General features: G+C 43.9%; 1 protein-coding gene across 1 annotated transcript; it reads right to left on the bottom strand.

The window, feature by feature from the left end:
* Nucleotides 1-15,164: 15,164 nt before the first annotated feature.
* Nucleotides 15,165-19,120, bottom strand: LOC118401343 (calmodulin-1). Its single transcript, XM_035798772.2, has 6 exons — nt 18,975-19,120; nt 18,137-18,167; nt 16,284-16,427; nt 16,087-16,193; nt 15,873-16,008; nt 15,165-15,780 (listed from the first exon to the last, which is right to left on the bottom strand). Exons 1-6 carry the CDS (start codon nt 18,975-18,977, stop codon nt 15,752-15,754), a joined length of 450 nt encoding a protein of 149 aa, XP_035654665.1. The 5' UTR covers nt 18,978-19,120; the 3' UTR covers nt 15,165-15,751.
* Nucleotides 19,121-21,937: the final 2,817 nt, after the last annotated feature.

Raw genomic sequence — 21,937 nt, 5'->3', positions numbered from 1 at the left:
GCAGGGAGCACAGCCAACAGCGAGTTGCAGTAATCCCAGACGGGAGATGACAAGTGCCTGGATTAGGACCTGCGCCGCTTCCTGTGTGAGGCAGGCTCGAAGTACTCTGCGGATGTTGTAGAGCATGAACCTACAGGAACGGGCCACCGCCTTGATGTTAGTTGAGAACGACAGGGTGTTGTCCAGGATCACGCCAAGGTTCTTAGCGCTCTGGGAGGAGGACACAATGGAGTTGTCAACCGTGATGGCGAGATCATGGAACGGGCAGTCCTTCCCGGGAGGAAGAGCAGCTCCGTCTTGCCGAGTTCAGCTTGAGGTGGTGATCCGTCATCCACACTGATATGTCTGCCAGACATGCAGAGATGCGATTCCCACCTGGTCATCAGAAGGGGGAAAAGAAGATTAATTGTGTGTCGTCTGCATTGATAGGAGAGACCATGTGAGGTTATGACAGAGCCAAGTGACTTGGTGTATAGCGAGAATAGGAGAGGGCCTAGAACAGAGCCCTGGGGGACACCAGTGGTGAGAGCGCGTGGTGAGGAGACAGATTCTCGCCACGCCACCTGGTAGGAGCGACCTGTCAGGTAGGACGCAATCCAAGCGTGGGCCGCGCCGGAGATGCCCAACTCGGAGAGGGTGGAGAGGAGGATCTGATGGTTCACAGTATCGAAGGCAGCCGATAGGTCTAGAAGGATGAGAGCAGAGGAGAGAGAGTTAGCTTTAGCAGTGCGGAGCGCCTCCGTGATACAGAGAAGAGCAGTCTCAGTTGAATGACTAGTCTTGAAACCTGACTGATTTGGATCAAGAAGGTCATTCTGAGAGAGATAGCGGGAGAGCTGGCAAAGGACAGCACGTTCAAGAGTTTTGGAGAGAAAAGAAAGAAGGGATACTGGTCTGTAGTTGTTGACATCGGAGGGATCGAGTGTAGGTTTTTTCAGAAGGGGAGCAACTCTCGCTCTCTTGAAGACGGAAGGGACGTAGCCAGCGGTCAGGGATGAGTTGATGAGCGAGGTGAGGTAAGGAGAAGGTCTCCGGAAATGGTCTGGAGAAGAGAGGAGGGGATAGGGTCGAGCGGGCAGGTTGTTGGGCGGCCGGCCGTCACAAGACGCGAGATTTCATCTGGAGAGAGAGGGAGAAAGAGGTCAGAGCACAGGGTAGGGCAGTGTGAGCAGAACCAGCGGTGTCGTTTGACTTAGCAAACGAGGATCGGATGTCGTCGACCTTCTTTTCAAAATGGTTGACGAAGTCATCTGCAGAGAGGGAGGAGGCGGGGGAGGGGGGAGGAGGATTCAGGAGGGAGGAGAAGGTGGCAAAGAGCTTCCTAGGGTTAGAGGCAGATGCTTGGAATTTAGAGTGGTAGAAAGTGGCTTTAGCAGCAGAGACAGAGGAGGAAAATGTAGAGAGGAGGGAGCGAAAGGATGCCAGGTCCGCAGGGAGGCGGGAGTTTTCCTCCATTTCCGCTCGGCTGCCCGGAGCCCTGTTCTGTGAGCTCGCAATGAGTCGTCGAGCCACGGAGCGGGAGGGAGGACCGAGCCGGCCTGGAAGATAGGGGACATAGAGAGTCAAAGTGTTATGTTTGGGGCAAATCTAATACAACACATTACTGAGTACCACTCTCCATTATTTTCAAGCATAGTGGTGGCTGCATCATGTTATGGGTATGCTTGTAATCTTTAAGGACTGGTGAGTTTTTCAGGGTAAAAAAATAAACAAAATGGAGCTAAGCCCAGTCAAAATCCTAGAGGAAAACCTGTTCAGTCTGCTTTCCACCAGGTGCTTCTACAAACTATTGACTCAGGAGTGTGAATCACTTTGTAAATCATATATGTCTGTATTTAATTTTCAATACATTTGCTAACATTTCAAAAAATATGTTTTCACATTGTCATTATGGGGTATTGTGTGTAGATGGGTGAGAAAAACATATATATTTAATCAGTTTTGAATTCAGGCTGGAACACAACAAAATGTGGAATAAGTCAAGGTGTATGAATACTTTCTTAAGGCACTGTACACACGGCCAGTATATCCCTGTATAGTAAGCTATTCTGTCTTCTCCAGTCCAATATGATCAGGCATTTGCATTGGTGCTTCAGAGGTGGCTAAGCCTCAGTACTCCGTAACTGCTTTGTGATTTCACCACACAGAGGGCTCTGTTCAGAGATCTTGTGTATGCTGTAGGTTGTAACTTAATGCACGCTCCAGTAACGTTTCGCTATGTATAATACCAGCCTTAGATCTGATTCCACATACACACAGTGTGATGGATCTTGTTGTTGTCGCTGAGTGGGAAACAACTGGACTGACTGCAGGGGAAAACATAATAGTGCCCAAAGTACTGTTGCACGGTATAGCGCTACCACGGTAACACCAAGGTAAGAAAACGTTATAACGCTTGTGATACCAACATTTTAGAAAACTGTACAATCGTTTCATATAAAGCTTGCCAAGAGTTTTGGCCCCATAGAAATGGAATTACTAGAACAGGTAAAGAACCCCTGAACTGCAATTTGACTGTACCCCCAAGGGCACACTCAATGTGGCTGCGGGTCCACCGTTCATGGAACAAATTGCCAGTTCTAGTCATTTTATTTCTATGAATAGCACTGTACAGTGCTGTATGTGAGGTGGTGTTCCGGACAAAAAGGCTGCCAAACTCCAGGGGGTTATTGTAGGGCAGAGGGAAGTTAATAGAGTGGACGCTAACAATAGGTTCTGTGTGGCAACCTGCATTTCAGTACACGGGGATAACTTTAGGATAACTTTAGGCCAGGAGGGCAATTATGACAGGTCATTGGTGTGGTTTTTCATATAAACCTACATAGTTATATATATATATATAGTGATCCCTTTAATAATCAGCAAAGGAACCGGCGACCTAACAATGCATTCTATAACGATGTTGACACATTAAAGGCGGCAGCCATTGAAGAGGCAGATTTCCAATTGTAACTAATTCTTCTCGATAATGTTTGAGGTTAGCCAGTTAGCGTAAATGAGTTACAGCAGCAGAGCTTATCACCAACCTTGCCCCCAGTTTGTATTTCACCAGTCCGACTCACCTGATCGCCCTTAAACAGCCACGGTCCTCGTCCATGTGCCAAACATCATGCCAGCCCCATTACAGGATAAACAATGACCCCTTGTTTCACTAAAAACAGCCTATTCAAGCGTATTAAACTTTTATAGGTCATTTAATAGAGCTGTAATGTCAGCCTATCACAGCTGTTAATGACATGGTAAAAAGATACCTGGTCGCCCGCCTTGGTGTCCTGCTGCCTTCTGAATTGTTTAGCCAGCTGTCAACACAGTGGTGTCGGGTCGATGGGAGTGTATATGACCCTGCCGGAGAGGACATAAGTGAACAGCACTCCAAAGTTAAAGTAGAGTTAAACTAAGCAAAATCAACTTGCTTTTCTGTTCAAATCAAAAATTCTAATAAGGTCCCTACACAGGCTCAGAAGGATCCTATGATGAAGGCGGGACATTTTCTGATGACATTTAGTCCTTGCAGTGCTTCTACCGTCTTAGAGCCCCCAAAACGTTTTGTCTGCAGACACAGTGATGTCCAGCTTCTTGGACACTTGTGCAGCACAATTAATAACTGTGGCTATAAATGCTACAAAATCCACCTTCTTCACAATGAGTGTATCCAGATCACTTGATTTACGTAAAAACATTTGCAGCAACATTTACTCCACATGCTGTACAGCCCCGACCCTTGACTCCTCAACTTCTTTCACCCTAAAAAAAGCAAGTTTAGGTCGGGCAACCATCTTGGTTCAATGCATTGTCAATAAACAAAGTTTGTTGTTGCTCGTTTGGCGCTATGGGTTCATCAACCTTGAGAGTGAGGTGGATTGGAGTGACGAATGATACTTGTTGTTGTCTCTCCAGATCTGGTATAAGCCAATTCAGGACAAATATTGGAAAACACAAATAGTCAAAAAATGTTGATCCACTCGGTTTGATGCCGGACCACTTCCTGTTCAAAGCTGCCAATTTATAAGGATAAGAGGGCTTTCAAAACATCCACTATCATGGCTTGGTCCCTCCCAATATTCTCCTGAATTATTTGAGCTATTCCGGAAATCACAAGGTCCCAGAAATGCAATAGGTCATGTTTGAGTTTCCTGTTCTGCCTAGATGGCCTTGTTGACACCAGATAATTTCTAATGAAAGTGAGTGATTTCATCCCACAATAAACCTGGGCTGCAGCTGACCCACCTGTCACCACCATGAAGAGGATATTACATGGAATGTGATCAATTTAACAAGCGTATCTCTTTCCCTTGGCTTTTCGAGATCACAAAATGTCAAGTAATTAGTCGACAATGGAACCACATTTTCTTGTAATAAAATGTACCTTTTCTAAGATTTCATTTATTTTGCTATTTTGGAGAGAAGGTATAACCTGGGTCAATCAGATGTTATCCTTTTCTCACTAGCCCCATTTATACCTGGTTCGAGCATACATCCTTTGTCCTGATCTTGTCCACATTCTGATTGTGCCCACATTTTTAGACAGGTATAGACAATCAAAAGACACATTGTGAGCTGACTGTGATCAGATCTTCCTGATCACTTCAAGAGGTGGTCCGGAACCCATTGTGTCTGGATGTCTTACAAGTGTAGACATTTGTTTTGTGCACTGCTGCTAATGTTTATTATCTATGCATAGTCACTTCACCCCTACCTGTACCGGTACCCGAAGTATATAGCCTCGTTATTGTGTTACTTTTTATTAATTTTTTACTTTAGTTTATAGGGTAAATATTTTTTTAACTCTTCTTGAACTGCACTGATGGTTACGGGCTCGTAAGTAAGTATTTCACGGTAAGGTCTACACTTGTTGTATTTGGCGCACGTGGCAAATAAAGTTTGATTTGATTTAGATTTTATCTGGACAGTGAAATCATTTAAATCATCGTAGCCTTCTAAAATCATTAACGTGTGAAACCATTGACATGTGGCATCAACGTTTAAAAAAATAAAATAATAAAATACTATTTTAAAGGAATATCTGTCCAATAATGTGCATACAGGGAGGGACTAGGAATTCTGGTTACAATGCAGACACAGTGGACAGATAGGAGACACATTTTAACGCCATTGTAGGGCAGCCCAGCCCCCAAACGGACTCTTCTTATCAACTGTATGCAAGAAATTTCTCCGCGTTGTCTTAGGAAGTTGTTTCATTTCGTGATATTACGATCTTGTCTCTTCGCTTCAAGTCCCCGGCGGGCTTCGAAACATGACCCACCAAACCTCGCTTCCTAACACCCGCACCAGTGTGTCAGAGGAAAACTCCATTCAACTGATGACCGAAGTCAGCCTGCAGGCGCCCGGCCCGGCCCGCCATAAGGAGTCGCTAGAACGTGATGAGCCAAGTAAAGCACCCCCGGCCAAACCCTCCCCCTAACCCAGACGACACTGGACCTATTGTGTGCTGCCCTATGGGACTCCCGGTCTCGGCAAGTTGAGACGCAGCCTGGGATCGAACCCTAGATCGCTGCGCCGCTCGGGAGGCCCTGGAAGTCAGCATTCTTATCTCTCCAACCCTCATTGTCTCACTTCTGAGAAGCAGAGGTTACATCATGTATGTCTGATTATCTGATTGGAGGTTAACTTTACAAGAATACTGTTGATCAACAACTCAGTTTTGGAATCCAGACAACTCAGATGCGTATAAGAGGTCTTAGATTCATTGTTCTTTCTCTTATTTGTTTCTGACTTGCTGTGGTGAGATACCTACACTCTTTCTCTCCCTCTCCCAGGAGCTATGGTCCATGGCACAAGTCATGGTTTCTTTGTCGCTTTGTAAATTAAGCTTATGCATTGTATAATGTTATCATTCAGTTTACAAGGTAATTAAATACACTTGTATTTAGAATTAGATTCTCAGACATTTCTTCATTGCCTGTTAATGTAACTCAGCTATAGTCTCTTGCATATTGCTATTTATCTCACGGAGTCAGATAAACATTTTAATTGGCTAATTGCTTAGTCTTATTACGAGTATCGAATGTGAGGCATTTATAATAATCATATATATTGTATATACACATGTTAAATATTACTGCCCACTACACAATGTGTAGACACATGTTTGAAAGTGCGGGCACAATCAGAATGTGGACAAGATCAGGGGTGCATGTTAGAACCAGGTGTAACTGGGGGCTAGATAGAAAGAGACAAGGAGCGAGAGAGAGAGAGAGGGTCAGCCTAGCCCACGTCTTTCATCGATGCAGGACGTGAGAGAAGGGCTGTGCTAAATTGTCACTATGGGGCCATACGTTACAGACCAGAGTGTTGTTATGGTGACCACTGACCATGAAGGATTATAAGATAAGACAGAGATGGGAATGTGTCTTTATGCTCACACCCCACACACCACACCCCACACCCCACACACCACACCCCACACCCCACACACCACACCCCACACCCCACACCCCACACCTCACACCCCACACCCCACACACCACACACCACACCTCACACCCCACACCCCACACCCCAAGTGACTGGAAGCAATTGGACAGCAACAATGCAGCGCCCCTGGAGGAATTGTAGGGGGTCAGGTGTCTTGCTCAAGGGCACAACAGCAGGCGAAGGTATCTGGGATAACGCCAGGAACCCTCCGGTTGCCGGCTCACTCTGCACCAGATTTTCTCCATCTAAACCGGCAACCCTCCGGGTTGCTTGCCCGCTTTTCTAACCACTAGGTTACAAGTGGCTATAGTGTCCCCTGACCACAGCTTAGCGCAATGATGCACCCACCGCAAATTCTCAGATACCACATAGTACTTACGGTACCAGGCTTGTGGCCCATGTTAATAGGCAAGTCTTTCTGTCAGCCTCGAAGTGTGCTCCTTGGTCCCCGAAATAACGAAAACGGATATAAGAGCCCTGCTCTTGAACCACTTGAATGTGTCACTAGTTGAAGACAAGCAAGTGAGGTGTTGGGAGGTTTAAACTGATGTGCTGAGATAATGACGTTAGGGTTTTGTTTGCGATTTTTGTGAGAATACAGACATTGTGAAGTGATATCAATACAAGGAAATGGAACTAGTGAGACGCACAGAGTGACGTCTCAAAAGATGCCCTCCCTGTTTTTCTTCTCTCATAGTTCCACAGAGAGGAGAGCATTTTCTCTCTGCTTATTCCCACAATCAAGACTAAAATGAAAATGTGGTTTCAGCCAATCAGTGTCCAGGACCAAAAAACGATCTTGGCCTACTCTCCACAGGTCTGATTCCTATCAAGGTCTATGCCAGTGTAACCTGTGTCCACATTATCCCGTGTGTTTGTTTTGCTCATAGACAGTAAGAAAAGCCTTTTTAGTGTGTGACACTGGCTGCTCTTCTAATGTTGAATGTGCATCAAGCCGCACTAAGCTACTGTATGTGCAGGTGATGGATGACTGAACTGCGTTCCCCCCCTCACTCACGAGTGCATAGTAGAGCAGATACTGTGGAAGCAAAACAGCCTGCAGGACAGGCTGCCAGCAGAGAGAGAGAGTGAGAGAGCGAGTGGGGTATGCAGAAGGACTTAGGGCTGGATTCAATCCCTAGCGCTGAAGATCAGCGATGTAGCGCAGTGACTGCGGACGCAACCAGGCTGTAACGCTGATCTTCGGGGCTACGGATTGAATCCAGTAGGGGCCGGCATGATGGGCGGGCCTTAAGGGGCCCTACCGCACCTCCTTGCCTGTTCAAATAAAATATTTCAATATTGATAATTCATTTGACCGAGACGTGTACAGACAGAAAGACACATAAATCTCAGATAAAGCATCTGAGCGAGCGAAATAGCATCCCTCTGTCTCCGTATGTGTAGCTCAGGTATCTAATGCTGTCTGGCCAAAAAGCGTATGGCATATCATACTCTTTTTTTGTTTTTGGCAAGACAGCATCAGATAGATGGGCTACATATACTGTGACAGAGGGGCGCTGTTTCGCATGCTCAGAAGTTTTGTCGGGTGAGATCGTCTCGGCCAAAGGTGACCACATGCATAGGTTTGGTTTGCTCCTAGCAGAACTCGGCTAGGCAAAGCGAGCGTCTGTGCTTGCATACTCTCTAAAGACCTTTACTTGAAATATGTGAAAAAAAGTGGCAATACTACTGTTTTTCCCCTCTTGAGCCACCGTAGCAACATCAAAAGCCAGAAACACTTCCTCAATATATGTCATTAATTTTCACGTTTTTGCCGAGGTCTTAGTTGTGCTAATCTAACTAACATCTTTGGTGCAGTAATTCTCATGTGAAAAAAATGTGCATGAAACTAGTCGTCTCTCGTCGAATGACAACAAACCCTTAATGTTCCCACTCCCCCTAAGAGTACTACTGTAGACCAATCACCAAAGAAGGGGTGTAGACATCGGCTCCCGAATTTCGCACACGTTAAGCTTTAGTGAATGAAAGTTGGTGGGTGGACAGTGCACTGTTCAGATGCTGGAATTATTTTGGACAAACATATGAAGGTAGCCTACTTTTTTAAGTGATTTGTTTGACAGTCATGAAAACACCATGACTGGTTGTATTCATGTCACATTAAAAGGTAATACATTTTACAATTACATTTTACAATTAAATGAATGTCTTTACTATAAAACCCATTTAAAAAATGTAGCGGGTCCCGTGAAAGAAATATGAAAATCAAACATCCAGCCAGCTGATTCATTCTTGGGTTGGCCGTGAATCCAGCCCTTAGTTAACCAGCATTGAAGCAGATGAATATCCTTTGCTTTCCCTGGTTAGTATGTCTAAAATGTATTTAGGCAAAACAAAAGTATTTGATAATGGTATGTGGTGACCCATCTGCCAGGAAGGCTCATAGGTCCCTGGTCCTGCGGTCCTCTGTCGAACAAGACACACACTCACTAGAACATAGCTAGCTAGATCTTCACTGATCATGACTGTGGGAGAGAATATATTTCACAACATACCAGCTGCAAAAAGGACGGTTTCTGTTTAGATTTTTACAAGGGGCTCAATTAACCAATAACGTGTGTGTGTGTGTGTGTGTGTGTGTGTGTGCAGGACCAAGGGCCCTCTCTCTGAACACAAACAGGAATCATTTGATTCATTACTTATAGTAGACTAACTCACACACAAAGGCAAATAAACCTGCTCAGAGGGACCAAAGTTGAATGGTTGTCTTGAAGATTATTTACTGGCACGAATCAGGTTTATATAAGCATTCGGTGCCAAAACACGTTGGAAGTTGGATCATTGAGGCAGTTCCAAATGTATGAGTATTTATACTTGAACCACTGCATATACCGTATATTAATTACATGAGGTTCAAAACATTTATTTCAATGGCTTCCAGCTATCCTTTTCCCCCGCTGCCCACACATACTGTTGACCATAAGCAGAAAATAGCACACAGCCTCTCCTACCCTTCCCGTTACTGGACATTTGTATGTCTCTGACCAAGCTGAGCCGGTAATCCATCCATCCCGAGCCCTCCTGATAGGGTGATTCACAGCACAAGGAACGAGAGAAGAAAAGAAGCTTCTAGGAGGAGCCTTCCTCTGTCCCTGAGCTGGGAGGCTCAGACTAGCTAGCTATAGCTATCATTGCATGCCATTTGATTCACGCTGGGCCAATTCACTTGATATCCACCACCTGCCCATCAGCTCGCAGGGGAGCTGATCCGCGGTGGAGGTGTTAATACAGGTGTATTTCACAGGAGATTTTAGAAAGGACACGGGGGACCGAAGCACTCTCACCTTCCCGTGACGAGCTGTCCTGATGATCTGTCCTGATGATCTGCCTCTGTGTAAGGCGCCTGGCCTACTTTTCGCTGCTGCTAGAGCGAGTGCCACATTCTCCCAGCATTGGCACAGATAACTGGCCCATGCCGCAAATGTCTGCTGAACCTTTGACCTTTCGTTAATCACGGGGGTGCTGCAGCGAAGGTCCTCGACCACCTCTATTTCCATGGATACACCACGTGTACATAGTGCAGATCCTCCAAGCTATTATCCTCAACCACAAAACTTCAGAGGCCATGGCCAAACAATAATGATTTGGATAATCCCAGCTGGGCTATTTAAATTGTACCTTTATTTAATTAGGCAAGTCAGTTAAGAACAAATTCTTATTTTCAATGACAGCATAGGAACAGTGGGTCAACTGCCTGTTCAGGGGCAGAATGACAGATTTGTACCTCGTCAGCTCTGGGATTTGAACTTGCAACCTTCCGATTACTAGTACAACGCTCTAACCACCAGGCTACCCTGCCGCCTAACGTTGTGGAAATGTCATGGAAATAAAAGCTCCAAAATGGTTTGTTCTGAAAATCTATTTCACATTCTTAGCCTGCAAAGAGGAATCCAAGAGAACTCCTCTGTTGCCTATTTGAAAGAGTTTGATAGGGACTCTCTGGCTGACTATTCTCAGTTTAAAACATTACTACTCTGTGACCCTTGACCCACTGATATATGGCGAACCTGCTTCAAGTCATCAACTAGGCAGCTGTCTGAATGGCTGCGGCCACAAATACAATCGCCACGGGATTTGTTGAGCTCTTTAACCTTTGACAGTAAACTTGGACTAGTCCTGACACGTCACTAACTGCAAAAAAGCTCCCTACTACATAGTCATGACACCCTTGAGATTTCTTTACACATTTCCTTCTCTGTCAACACGAGACAGCTGCCAACACTGCTCAAATATCTATAATAATAATAATAATAATATATGCCATTTAGCAGACGCTTTTATCCAAAGCGACTTACAGTCATGTGTGCATACATTCTACGTATGGGTGGTCCCGGGGGTCGAACCCACTACCCTGGCGTTACAAGCGCCATGCTCTACCAACTGAGCTACAGAAGGACCAATCTATCAAGTACGGATGCACTTGCTGCAGTACACACAGTGCAACCGAACTTGAATCATCAATCAACACAGTGCCGTAGTCTGAGAACAGACTCTGTGATGGGTGTCATAACCAAACCGTCTGAAACACGTGAGCCTGCAGTCTTTGTTGGAAATGTAAGGGCCTTAGTCATAGCCAGTGGAGGCTAGATATTCACAGGCAGATCGTTGGCACTCTGCACTGCCGAATGAAACATCACGTGTCTGCAAGGAGAGGAGTGGTGAGAGAGGAGATGAGGTGCTGTAGAGAAGGGGGTATAGATCAGTGGAGGCTGGTGGGAGGAGCTATACGAGGAAGGGTTCATTGTAATGGCTCGAATGGAATGAATGGAACGCTATCAAACACATCACACATGGAAACCACATGTTTGACTGTTCCTCTTATTCCATTCAAACCATTACAATGAGCCCGTCCTCCTATAGCTCCTCCCACCAGCCTCCACTGGCATAGATAGAGACCAAGGGGCTAGGGTTACGGTCTGGAAGCACGATTTTGACTGCACATATAGTATTGCTTCGTTACTGCTGTTTAACCACACCCAGGTTGAGAAAGACAATTCACATTGATGGCCCCATAGATAACTCAAATTTGAACATTCCTAATAAAATACTTTATTCCATCACCTTTGTGCACAAGATCACCCATTGAATTATTAAAATGAAAAAAAATCTTCCAATACTGACAGCCGAAGATATTAACATTTTATATTCATGCTCAGAGGTCATGACCCCAGCTAGCCAGGGGAAGTGATGGTTGGCTTGTTTAGCTGTCCAGGTGCTCTGCAGAGTTCCCGGGTCATGTTCACGCAATACTTTTGTCTGTCCAGGGCGCACTGAGCACTAGTGCGCAGATGTAGTAATCCCAGTAAGAAAAACGGCAGCAACCACAAAATGGCGCATGCAAACGTGAGTAGATTAGGTTGAAAACAAAGGTTGGCCATCTTGGAGGCCGTCTCTAGTTCTTATTATACCTCAGTGGGCCAGACCTGTTGTGTGGCACTGAAATGGAGAGGTCAGGTCGTTGTTTGTACATGTTTTGAAGAGACGAAAGATCACAGGGAAAAGATATCTGGGGATGATTCAAATATCAAGGAGATGAATCAGAGGCAGTCTGCTTGCAGTGACTCAGATTTGAGTGTCAACATTTGAATGATGGATTATGCAAGTGTTTACTTGCAGGGTATCTTGGGCACTGGTTTCTCGGTCACATTGCAGTGGCATGGTGAAAGGTCAATTTCCTGGACAAACTCTCAGGTTATAATTTCAAATAAAACGGTGTTATTAGAAGATAAATTACTGCTGATAACACCCCCTTCTCCTCACCTCCCTTTCTCCTCTGCCCCCACGCCCCTCCCTTTTTGTTTGGCCGGGGGCAGTTCTTAAAAGAGTAGGAGGCCTGACGTTGGAGGGCCTCCTGGGTGGATTCAGTGAAGCTTTAGGCTCCCAGTAGCAGCAGGTCCCCCTTATGCATCTACATCTGGGCGACTCGACCTAGTACCCTTAAAGCCATATGTCCTAAGGACCGGGTTCATGCCAGCCTCCTCAATGAAGTCCCGGATGTGGTCACTCCCAGGGATGGGCGTTTCCTGGGGGAATGGCGATGAAAGGAAAAGGAGATATACAAATGTTATAAAATTGTAGAAAGAAATGGTATAACTCCCGCACACAATTTCCCGCATATACAGGAAACAGAGATTGAAAAGGCATTTTTGGACAGCATCAACTTTAACTGCACTGGATAGAGAGTTTTATGTCATATCTTAAAAGGTACTACTTGTAACAATTCAACAACAAACCGTCTCTTGTTGTCAAATTGACTGGGGCCAGCAAATATCTTGTTCTTCCCGTTGTTGAATTGACAAGAGATTTGCTGGCCCCAGTCAATTTGACAACAAGAGCTGGTCCGTCTTGTTGACCAATTAGAAGGCTGCACCATTAGAATGGAATTTTGTGTGGGCCCCAATATGTTTTGGGGGAAAAAATATTATGAAACACTATCATTCCACTATTACTGTACATATACAGTATTAAGGACATTTTCTGAAATGACGGTGTGAAGATGTGTTACTGAAACAAACTGCTAGTTGTTTTCCCCTCACTAAAAACACCTACTTTCAAGGTACCCATCCACCAGCCGCCTCTGTCACACCTCTCCTTTCTCATTGCCCTGTAGATGGAAGAAAGGCCAAACAGAAGAACGACTTGTTTGTGGACTGTATTTTGAAGTCTATGTGACTAAATAATACAGACTTTATTCATTTCTGCATTTTAGCATTTTAATGACTGCATTTTAGCTCATGTATTTATTTGCCAAGAGACTGAATCTAACTTCTGTGTATCAACAGCCATAATATCCTATGACTACCAACTCCTCCTGAGGGCAAAGATGATCTCACTTCACAGCATATTTCAGCTCTCAACAAACCATTTTTTTTATTACCCAATGTAGTATCTATACAAAGATGGAAATAACACTGAATAGTCTTAAGCTTTACCCTCTCATCTGCCCTGCGTGATGCATCATTGCGGGATATGTCACCAACTTTGTGTTTTCCCCCTGCTGTGTGTACGCACTTCACCGCCTGCTGTTTGTCCAACAGAGATCCCGTTACAGCTTCTCCCTCTATCAGACAATCTGACGCTGTGTGACCCAGGTTGAAGTTTAGGATGTTGATTATGACACAATTGAAAATTGCCATAGTCACTATGACATTGAATCCTTTGTGACGTCACACAGGCCTACTGCACGGCCTGTTATTAATGTGTCCCAAATGTGTCATAACTGGTTTTCCAGTGGCATTTTAGTGTGACAGTCATCTTCATAGGCTACTTTTTGGTAGGTTAGATGGAGTCTCATCGGGATCTTTAAATAAGTGTGAATGAGTATCCTTGAGAATGAGAATCGCTATTATATAGCTATTACTAGATGCGTAACACACTTCTACCCAACAAATGTGGGCGGTCACATAGACACATGTATGAAAACCCTTAATAAATCAAGTTAATAGTTATTAGACACGTCTTCTCAGAGGGTTATGGCCCTGTTGAGTAATTCGTGTAAGACCCCTTTATTATAAGCACCTGTTTCTAGTGGCCTAGTCCAAACCCCCTTCTCAGATCACATACAGCTGAGTGATGCAGTGTAAGTATAAACCAGAGCTAAAGATCATCTAGACAGCCTGCTAAAATTTATGTGGGAGCAGGAGCAGAATATTGTACTTCTGCCTCATTGTTAGGCTACATGGGACATATGATTCAAAGGAGCCAGGAATTCATGTTTAAACGAGTCAAGGGAGTCTCATGTCATGTGACACTGAGGCTGTTTTTACACAGGCAGCACAATTCTGATCTTTTTCCACTAATTGGTATTTTGACTAATCAGATGTTTTTTTTCTTTCGATAACTGGGCAAAATATCTGATTTTGGGTGTGTACACTCAGCCGAAGAGACATGCTAAAAAAGGCACCCACACAATCTCATGATTAATCTCAAATCCCAAAATCAAATCTGTCGAGACAAAAGTTTAATCATATTTGTACCTCAACCCCTAATCCCCCCCACAAATTGTAACTGTGCATAGTGGTAGTTACTTGACACTGAGGAAATATCTGTGATAATGCCAAAGCTTGTGCTGCATCCTAGCCTCAAGGTGAAACAGAACTGACGAGTAACTCAGGCGTCAATGTTACGTTGGCCATAACACTAAATGTTATTGCCTTTCTAGATCCAAGAGCTGTTTTTCCATGCCATGAACTGTACTTCCAGATTGACTAGTAGCTAGCATGTCACTATGCAGTGTGGCAAGGGTGTAGGCTCAGGAAGCATGAGTGAGCTCCACAATGAGCTTTATCATTAAAATAAACACTTAGCATATCTGTAAACAAACTCCTTGTTTAACCTAAAAATAACTTTCAGCTCATTTTATTGCCTTGGCGTTTTGACCTGAAGCATTCAGGCACTTGTGCCAAATAAGATGAAGCAGTCAGCGTCTGCCTGGTACTGAGCCAACATCACACGATGCATCTATTTAGCAAAGGGTCTGGACATTAGTGTTAATCTAATGGACTACCATTAAAAAGAGAAGCTTCTGATCCCATTGTCCTTTTATTTAAAGGACAATAGGAATTAGAGCTGAATGTTACAAGGCAATTGGCTGATGCTCATTTCACTGCTCAGGGACCTTACATGGGTACATTAGTAAACAGCTCTCATGCTGGTTTCTTTGCAAAAGGAGAATCTTCTTTTACAGCTGAGAAAACACCATTTTCAAATCTGGGTAAATTGTAAATTTTATTGGAAAACAAAAATATACAACTTGGAATGAATTAGTTGAAGCACAGCCAAAGGCCATAAAAGAATAGTGAGTAAAACATTAAAAAGCATAGTAAGATTAAAACAAAGTTGTTTTCTGGTATAGAACAGCAGATACAAAAAGAGTTTGTACGAGTATCTAGAAGATACACCAGTCATTTTTTGCAGTAGTGCAATGCTGAGAGATTTCATATACTTTGTCCGTAGTCCATGCAGTGTTGACTCCTCTACACTGTTTCCATTCCAACAGTGTTGCCAAGTGACAACCAGCTGACAGGTCTCCACCGTCACCACGCATCTGGAGCTGAGCAGACGTGACGGTTCTAAGCTCTGGCCAATCCCTGTGGCTGCGACAGGCATTCCTTATTACAACCGTGCTGTCACTCCAAAACACGATGACAGCAAAAGAAAGGGACATGGGGACTCAGAGCCTATGCAGTTTACATGCAGTTCCTTTGGACAGCAGGGAGGGCTATTAAGATTTTACAGATAAATTACAAAGAAAAAAAGGCAAGTTATTTATATAAGAAATATCTGTACAAGGCCTTCACTTCGCTGTCATCATTTGTACGAACTCTGCAAATGATAAAAAAGGTCAACGTTAGTTTGACACCATCCAAGAACAAAGAAAATCTAAATTGAGAAAATGTTAAATATTTTGTACCAACCTTCATAGTTGACCTGACCATCACCATCAATGTCTGCTTCTCTAATCATCTCATCAACTTCTTCATCAGTCAGCTTCTCCCCAAGGTTTGTCATCACGTGGCGCAGCTCAGCAGCACTGATGTAACCGTTCCCATCCTAGAGCAGCGCACACGTACGTTAGAGCACTGTCCCACACCCAAACACCTTGTCAGGATGAATGCAGATGCGTGTTACCTTGTCGAAGACGCGGAATGCTTCTCTGATCTCCTCCTCACTGTCTGTGTCCTTCATCTTCCTCGCCATCATGGTCAGGAACTCTGGGAAGTCTATCGTTCCATTACCTGGGAGGGAGAAGACATGTTTAGGACATCTCTTCAGTGACTGCACACATCTAGTCTCAACAGCAAGTTGTGAAAGAGCTTGCTTCTCACCATCAGCATCCACCTCGTTGATCATGTCCTGCAGCTCAGCCTCTGTGGGGTTTTGGCCCAGAGAGCGCATGACAGTGCCCAGCTCTTTGGTGGTGATGGTGCCATCGCCATCCTTGTCAAAGAGCGAGAAAGCCTCTTTGAACTCTGCAGAGAGATAAACAGAAACTGAGGCCTTCCTCTTGAACTGCAAACAGGGGAAGTGACTCCTCAGATACAGGAAACCCACAAAGGCTAGTACAAAAAAAAAAAATTGCACAATGAAATAACTATTGCCTGTGAAATTCTCTAGCAATATACCCCACCCTAAACTCTATCCTGCTATAAAGTTGTGGTTTCAAGATATATGGGAACAAGTCAGAGCTCTAGAAAAGGCTTTTCCAACTTGGCACAGAATGAATGATAAGCAGTCTATCGTGATAACAAGAAGTCTTGCTGTGCAAAGTCTGCAATTAGTCATGGCTTGCAACAGCTTGTCAGCATAGTGAACCACAATTAGGCCTGCAGTTGAGGATCCTTCGCTATAAGTAGGAACTTCCTTTGTTGCTGGAGTACTGTGTAATAAATAGACCTGCCAGTGTCAGGAAACCCTCACAGGGGTCAAACAAAAATAACCATGACAACACATCAATTGCCTCCACTTTACCAAAGCACTAACAGATGCCCGCCCCCCACCCTTTTCAAAATCCCAGAGGAGAGCGTCAGTATTGCAGTTTAACAAAAGTCCAGCCCAGAAAGACAATTCCCATAGAGAAATCACATTTAAATTCCTAATGAGACACTCGTCACTATAATGAACAAAACTCCCATTGCATTAAATAAAACATCCCTGAGGCAGAGTCCACAACCCAAAATTTTCCAGAGCATGTTCACAAGATATTGCAGTCTGTCCAGTGCGCAGGCGACCCAGTAAAACATCATCTAGAAAGATGGCAACCACGAAATGTCATGCAGTAGATTACATTGAAAACATGGGCCAGCCATCTAGGCCACAGTCTAGTTCTTTTCTAGCGTAAAGTTTGAAATCCACTGTACAAAACAGGGGATACTTCCCTACAATTACAATATTCAAACCACACACACCAAATGAGATGCATGTTGTAAGCAACCCCCATCTGAACTAGACTTTACACATTAAAGGCTTACATATACACATACAAACATGTTGGGAATGTCATTAGTCAAGTTCTCCAGAAGCAAAGTCACTTTCTACATCATGATGCAAAACACATGGTGGCAAGTGACACTGCTTTTTGAAAATCTTAAATCTTGAAAACTTGACTGCTGACATGCAAAACATGTTCGGACTAACAGCAGACTAATGAAAGAAAATATGAAAAGATGTCAGTTAACGCAAGTTGACTTGACCACTGTCATGGGGGGGGGTGACCCATGTGAACTTGGCAACTTCTCCACAAGTTACTTTTTTTTCTGTAGAAAAAGGTTTTGCATACAATGGGTCATGTTAGACTCAAGATTCCAATTGAACTTAGTCTCACTTTGCTTGCCGGCCTTCCTGCCATGAACTAGCTAGCAGAATGTCATCCAACAAGGAGAGGACACACCCAGGTTAAAGGCTGCAACCAGCAGTTGAGAAAGAGGTGGGACCAGATGATCCCTTTAAGATTTGATCATTTATGACATGGAAATCATAAAAAGCGTGTTGTGTTGCTTCCCATGGAGTCCTTTAGACCCAAGGCTAGAAAGCCTGCCCATTCATTATCGTTTTATGACCAGCTTGTCCCGATGCAAGCCTTAAAAGGCAAAAATATAAATCCAATGCCGAGTAGGTGGGGGGGGATCCACAGTGGGCCACGTTCCAGGGTAGGGGACAGACGAGTGCAATGCTGTCTTACCGGCAATCTGCTCCTCTGTCAGCTGATCAGCCTGGGGGGAATAGATGTTATAATAATTATAACATATGAGCCACCACTTAACATATGTTGACTAACTAACCGACTAGTGGTGATGGCAACTGGCTTGCATTAACCTAAACTAACGTTAACTCTGAATCCATCATCAACTGACCATCTACAGTAGAGTTAGCTAACTACAGTAGCTAGTGAACCTACCCGAGCAGTTTCAGCTTTAACGTTAGCGAGTCAAATTAGCCAACACAAATACATAACGTCAACTAACGTTACACGACAGCAAGTACCGGAAGCAAATTCGAGAATGCTCTTTGAACTAGAGTACAAATTTGATGGCTAGATACTAGCCAAGCCAGAACAGTAACGTTAAGCCATGTAGCTATCCGGCTAACGTGACCTATTCTAACTTCAAATAGTTAGCAAGCTAGCTATTGAATGTTCCTAGCCAACCGCAAATTGGCGGTAATCTTCGCTAACTTCGGCTACGTACAGTAACGTCATGCTCTTTTTTTTTTTTTACGTTAGTCAGCGTCAGCTGCTTTCTAATATGACATTAACTAAATGTAACAAGTTGCCAACATTTTACAGTCACTAGCTAGCTAAGTTATTATACTAACTTCCTGCAATATATTAAATAATGCTGAAGTATCCAAATCACGACGACGGCCAGCAAAATTTCTGCGCCAGCACGCAGGTTCGCCTATCCAGACAGCATGGCTGTCAAGCACAAGTAACGAAGTACTTTTGTCGAGAAAAAAAAACGGAAGGACGACAACTACTGAACCATATAGCGAGGAGGGAAAAATGAATTCGGTTGACTTACCATTGCGATATAGTAGCAGCAGGTTTTTTACGACGCTTAGCAAGGAGATATAGACGCAGCTTAAAGTTACAACCTCACGGAATGCACTAGGAGACAGTTTGACGCGCCTTTAACCGTTGTACTTTAACTCCTCCCCCATTTGCGATCCCTCCGCCAACCTCCTTTCTCATAATTTACTAAATTAGCACAAACACACATTTATTGAGATCAATTGTGAAACTAATTGTAAAATTACCTAAACTCTGTTAATATTTCACCGACATGAATTTATATGCCATATTCAAACATAAAAAGTGGCTTTAGAAGATGGACTGGCCAGCTGCGCATGTATACTTTCTGCTAGTCAGTGATATGTCTTGCGCGGCACAAGACGTAGATGGATGAAATAGCGATCTCTGATTGGTGTGTTTGTACCTGCAATGCGTCACTCCCTTGGTCTTGCATTGCCGCTGCATTGTAGTCCACACATACATCGCATTTCCAATAAGCACATAATTGTACCTGTGTAGGAATAATTTCGTAGATGGAATATCATACATAGCAGATGGAAATTACATGCATTCCGTTTCAGAGAGCTCAAAGTATACATAGCACAGACTCCATGGTCCACTTTTCCTGGTGGGGACGGTTTTATAAAAAGGGAGTGCCAGCCTTCAACACATTGTCTTATATTTCTATGCTCTCTTCAATCTCCATGTTGTGGCACATATGCCACACCAAGCTCTATTACTTTAAAAAAAAATATATATATATATATATTTTGGATGTTATTTTATGACAACTGTATTTATTTATTTTGCTCCTTTGCACCCCATTATTTCTATCTCTACTTTGCACATTCTTCCACTGCAAATCAACCATTCCAGTGTTTTACTTGCTATATTGTATTTACTTCGCCACCATGGCCTTTTTTTGCCTTTTCCTCCCTTATCTCACCTCACTTGCTCATTGGGGGTTAATATCATGAGCAGGGCCAGCTTTAGCATTTTGGGGGCCCTAAGTGAGATTTGGTTGGCCCTCTGCACATTTTGCCATGACTTATGCCATGATACAGTATCTGAGTGAGTGTGACTAACAAAATCAATGGGAGACCCGTAGTGGTCAGGACACCTGGGCATGTGCCCTGCGTGCCTCGTCGGTATTCGCCCATGATTATTTTTAGCTGACATGGCTTATTAAGTGACTGTCAGTGATTGACATAACAAGATAAAAATTACTGATGCGCAACCAAATTTTGAACTTGCACATTGTGTATTCTAAGATTCTAACTCTCAACAGTAAGTTGAGACCCTGACTAGTAAATTGAGGCCCCCTGGCGATCTGGGTTCCCTAAGCGACCGCTTATGTCACTTATGCAGCTTACTAGATTCTCAGGTCTAATTGAGTTGGTGGTGAAGATGGTCGTATCTGATTTCCTGATTTCTTATGTTTGGCTGCTCTCCTTTCTCCCACTTGCCACCTGTCCCTTCCTTCCTTCCTTCCTTCTCCTCTCCTCTCCTCTCCTCTCCTCTCCTCTCCTCTCCTCTCCTCTCCTCTCCTCTCCTCTCCTCTCCTCCATTAGCAGTGTCCTAAGCCCTTGATACCTCTCCTTGGGTAACAACCTGACTGCTGTCTGTCTCTGTCCCACTTGAGCCACAGGGCAAGGGGAGGATGGACACTTAGGCTGAGGAGGATTTGAAGAACCAGTGAAGATGTAACAGCATCTCTATCTCTCTACCCCAAGTCACCTCGCTCTGTCTCTTTGACTGACGGTCAACGGTCCAGTGAAATGTCCTCTTCCCGGAGAGAGCATGACATCATGCGAATGCTGCCTGTTGTTTCTCATATTGTTCTGTCAGACACTTTGTGTTGGTGACATACTGTAAATGAAGGCAGAAGCATCAGAAAATATGGTTTCACTATATTCACTACATTCTGTTCTGTTCAGAGATGAACTGTGATCTTTATAAGCAGTTCCAATGTCACCTCCCAGGTTTTTCTCGACCTAATATGGAACACAATGGAGTCTATTCAGTGAAATCTGTTTTTCTGCAACAGGATTTTACTCCCAGTGCAGATTATGTTAGTCTGAAGGAGATGGAACAAATGCCTAAATTTGTCACAGGGACCAGATAAACTGGGATCTGTGTGTGTGTGTGTGTGTGTGTTTCCATGACAAAATGCACAGTGTTTTACAATGTTTATGTAAGAACCAACTTTGCGTTGTAAATGTTTGTGTTCCTGTATTTAAATACACTTGGTGTGACTGAAAGGGTTTTCTGATTCTGATAATGTATAGTTTCATTCATAAATCCTGCAATTATGTCATTGTAGATTAAAGATGTTTGATATGTCATAAAACGGCCACAATATGGGCACACCGTTACATGTCGATCTATTATGGTGCTTCCCATATTTTTTGCAGAATGAGCTGGATGGTTGATGACATGCCCTCTCATTCTCCCTGGGGGACTTGGTTAGGGTCAAATAAATAACCCTGGTTCATGTCTAAAATGTAAATGTAAATGTATGTCTATAAAAACGTGAAAGCAATCTCTGTAATGTAAGTTGTGAGGGGTTTGTGAGGGGATGTGTGTACACAGAATACAGAATATGTATGGGTTTATGTTTTTGGTTTCATTACATTTACATGGACTAGTTTACTCCTTTTGTGTGCACACGTGCACATGTATCCCTGTGCGCTAGCCTAGTAATCTCCACATTTATGTCATGTTACCTCTCATCTGCATGGTATGAATGTTTGGTGCGAGAGTCAGACCTTATCTGCAACAGGCAACCCATCCCAGGACACACTCCTTCAGATAGCTGCTCTTGGTCTCACACCATCAGGCCAAGGGTCATGTGTAGGGGAGGCGGGGCCGTCGTCAGGGACTCTGGTACTGTGTCCTCCACTCCATCTTCACGTCGTGCCTAGATACGAGTTGGTATTGTTCTTCTACACAAGGTGTACAGTTTCACTGGCA

Source organism: Oncorhynchus keta, chromosome 2 (assembly GCF_023373465.1).
Source record: "Oncorhynchus keta strain PuntledgeMale-10-30-2019 chromosome 2, Oket_V2, whole genome shotgun sequence".
NCBI lineage: Eukaryota > Metazoa > Chordata > Actinopteri > Salmoniformes > Salmonidae > Oncorhynchus > Oncorhynchus keta.
The sequence above is the reverse complement of the archived record's forward strand: the minus strand, read 5'-3'. Positions and strand labels throughout refer to the sequence as shown.

Bases quoted from the DNA above. Each gene is read 5' to 3' on its own strand.
- LOC118401343 (XM_035798772.2), bottom strand. The intron at 16,428-18,136 runs GTAAGACAGCAT...ATCTCTCTGCAG, and splicing joins GACAGAGGAGCAGATTGCCG to AGTTCAAAGAGGCTTTCTCG. The intron at 15,781-15,872 runs GTTGGTACAAAA...TATCATTTGCAG, and splicing joins TGGTCAGGTCAACTATGAAG to AGTTCGTACAAATGATGACA.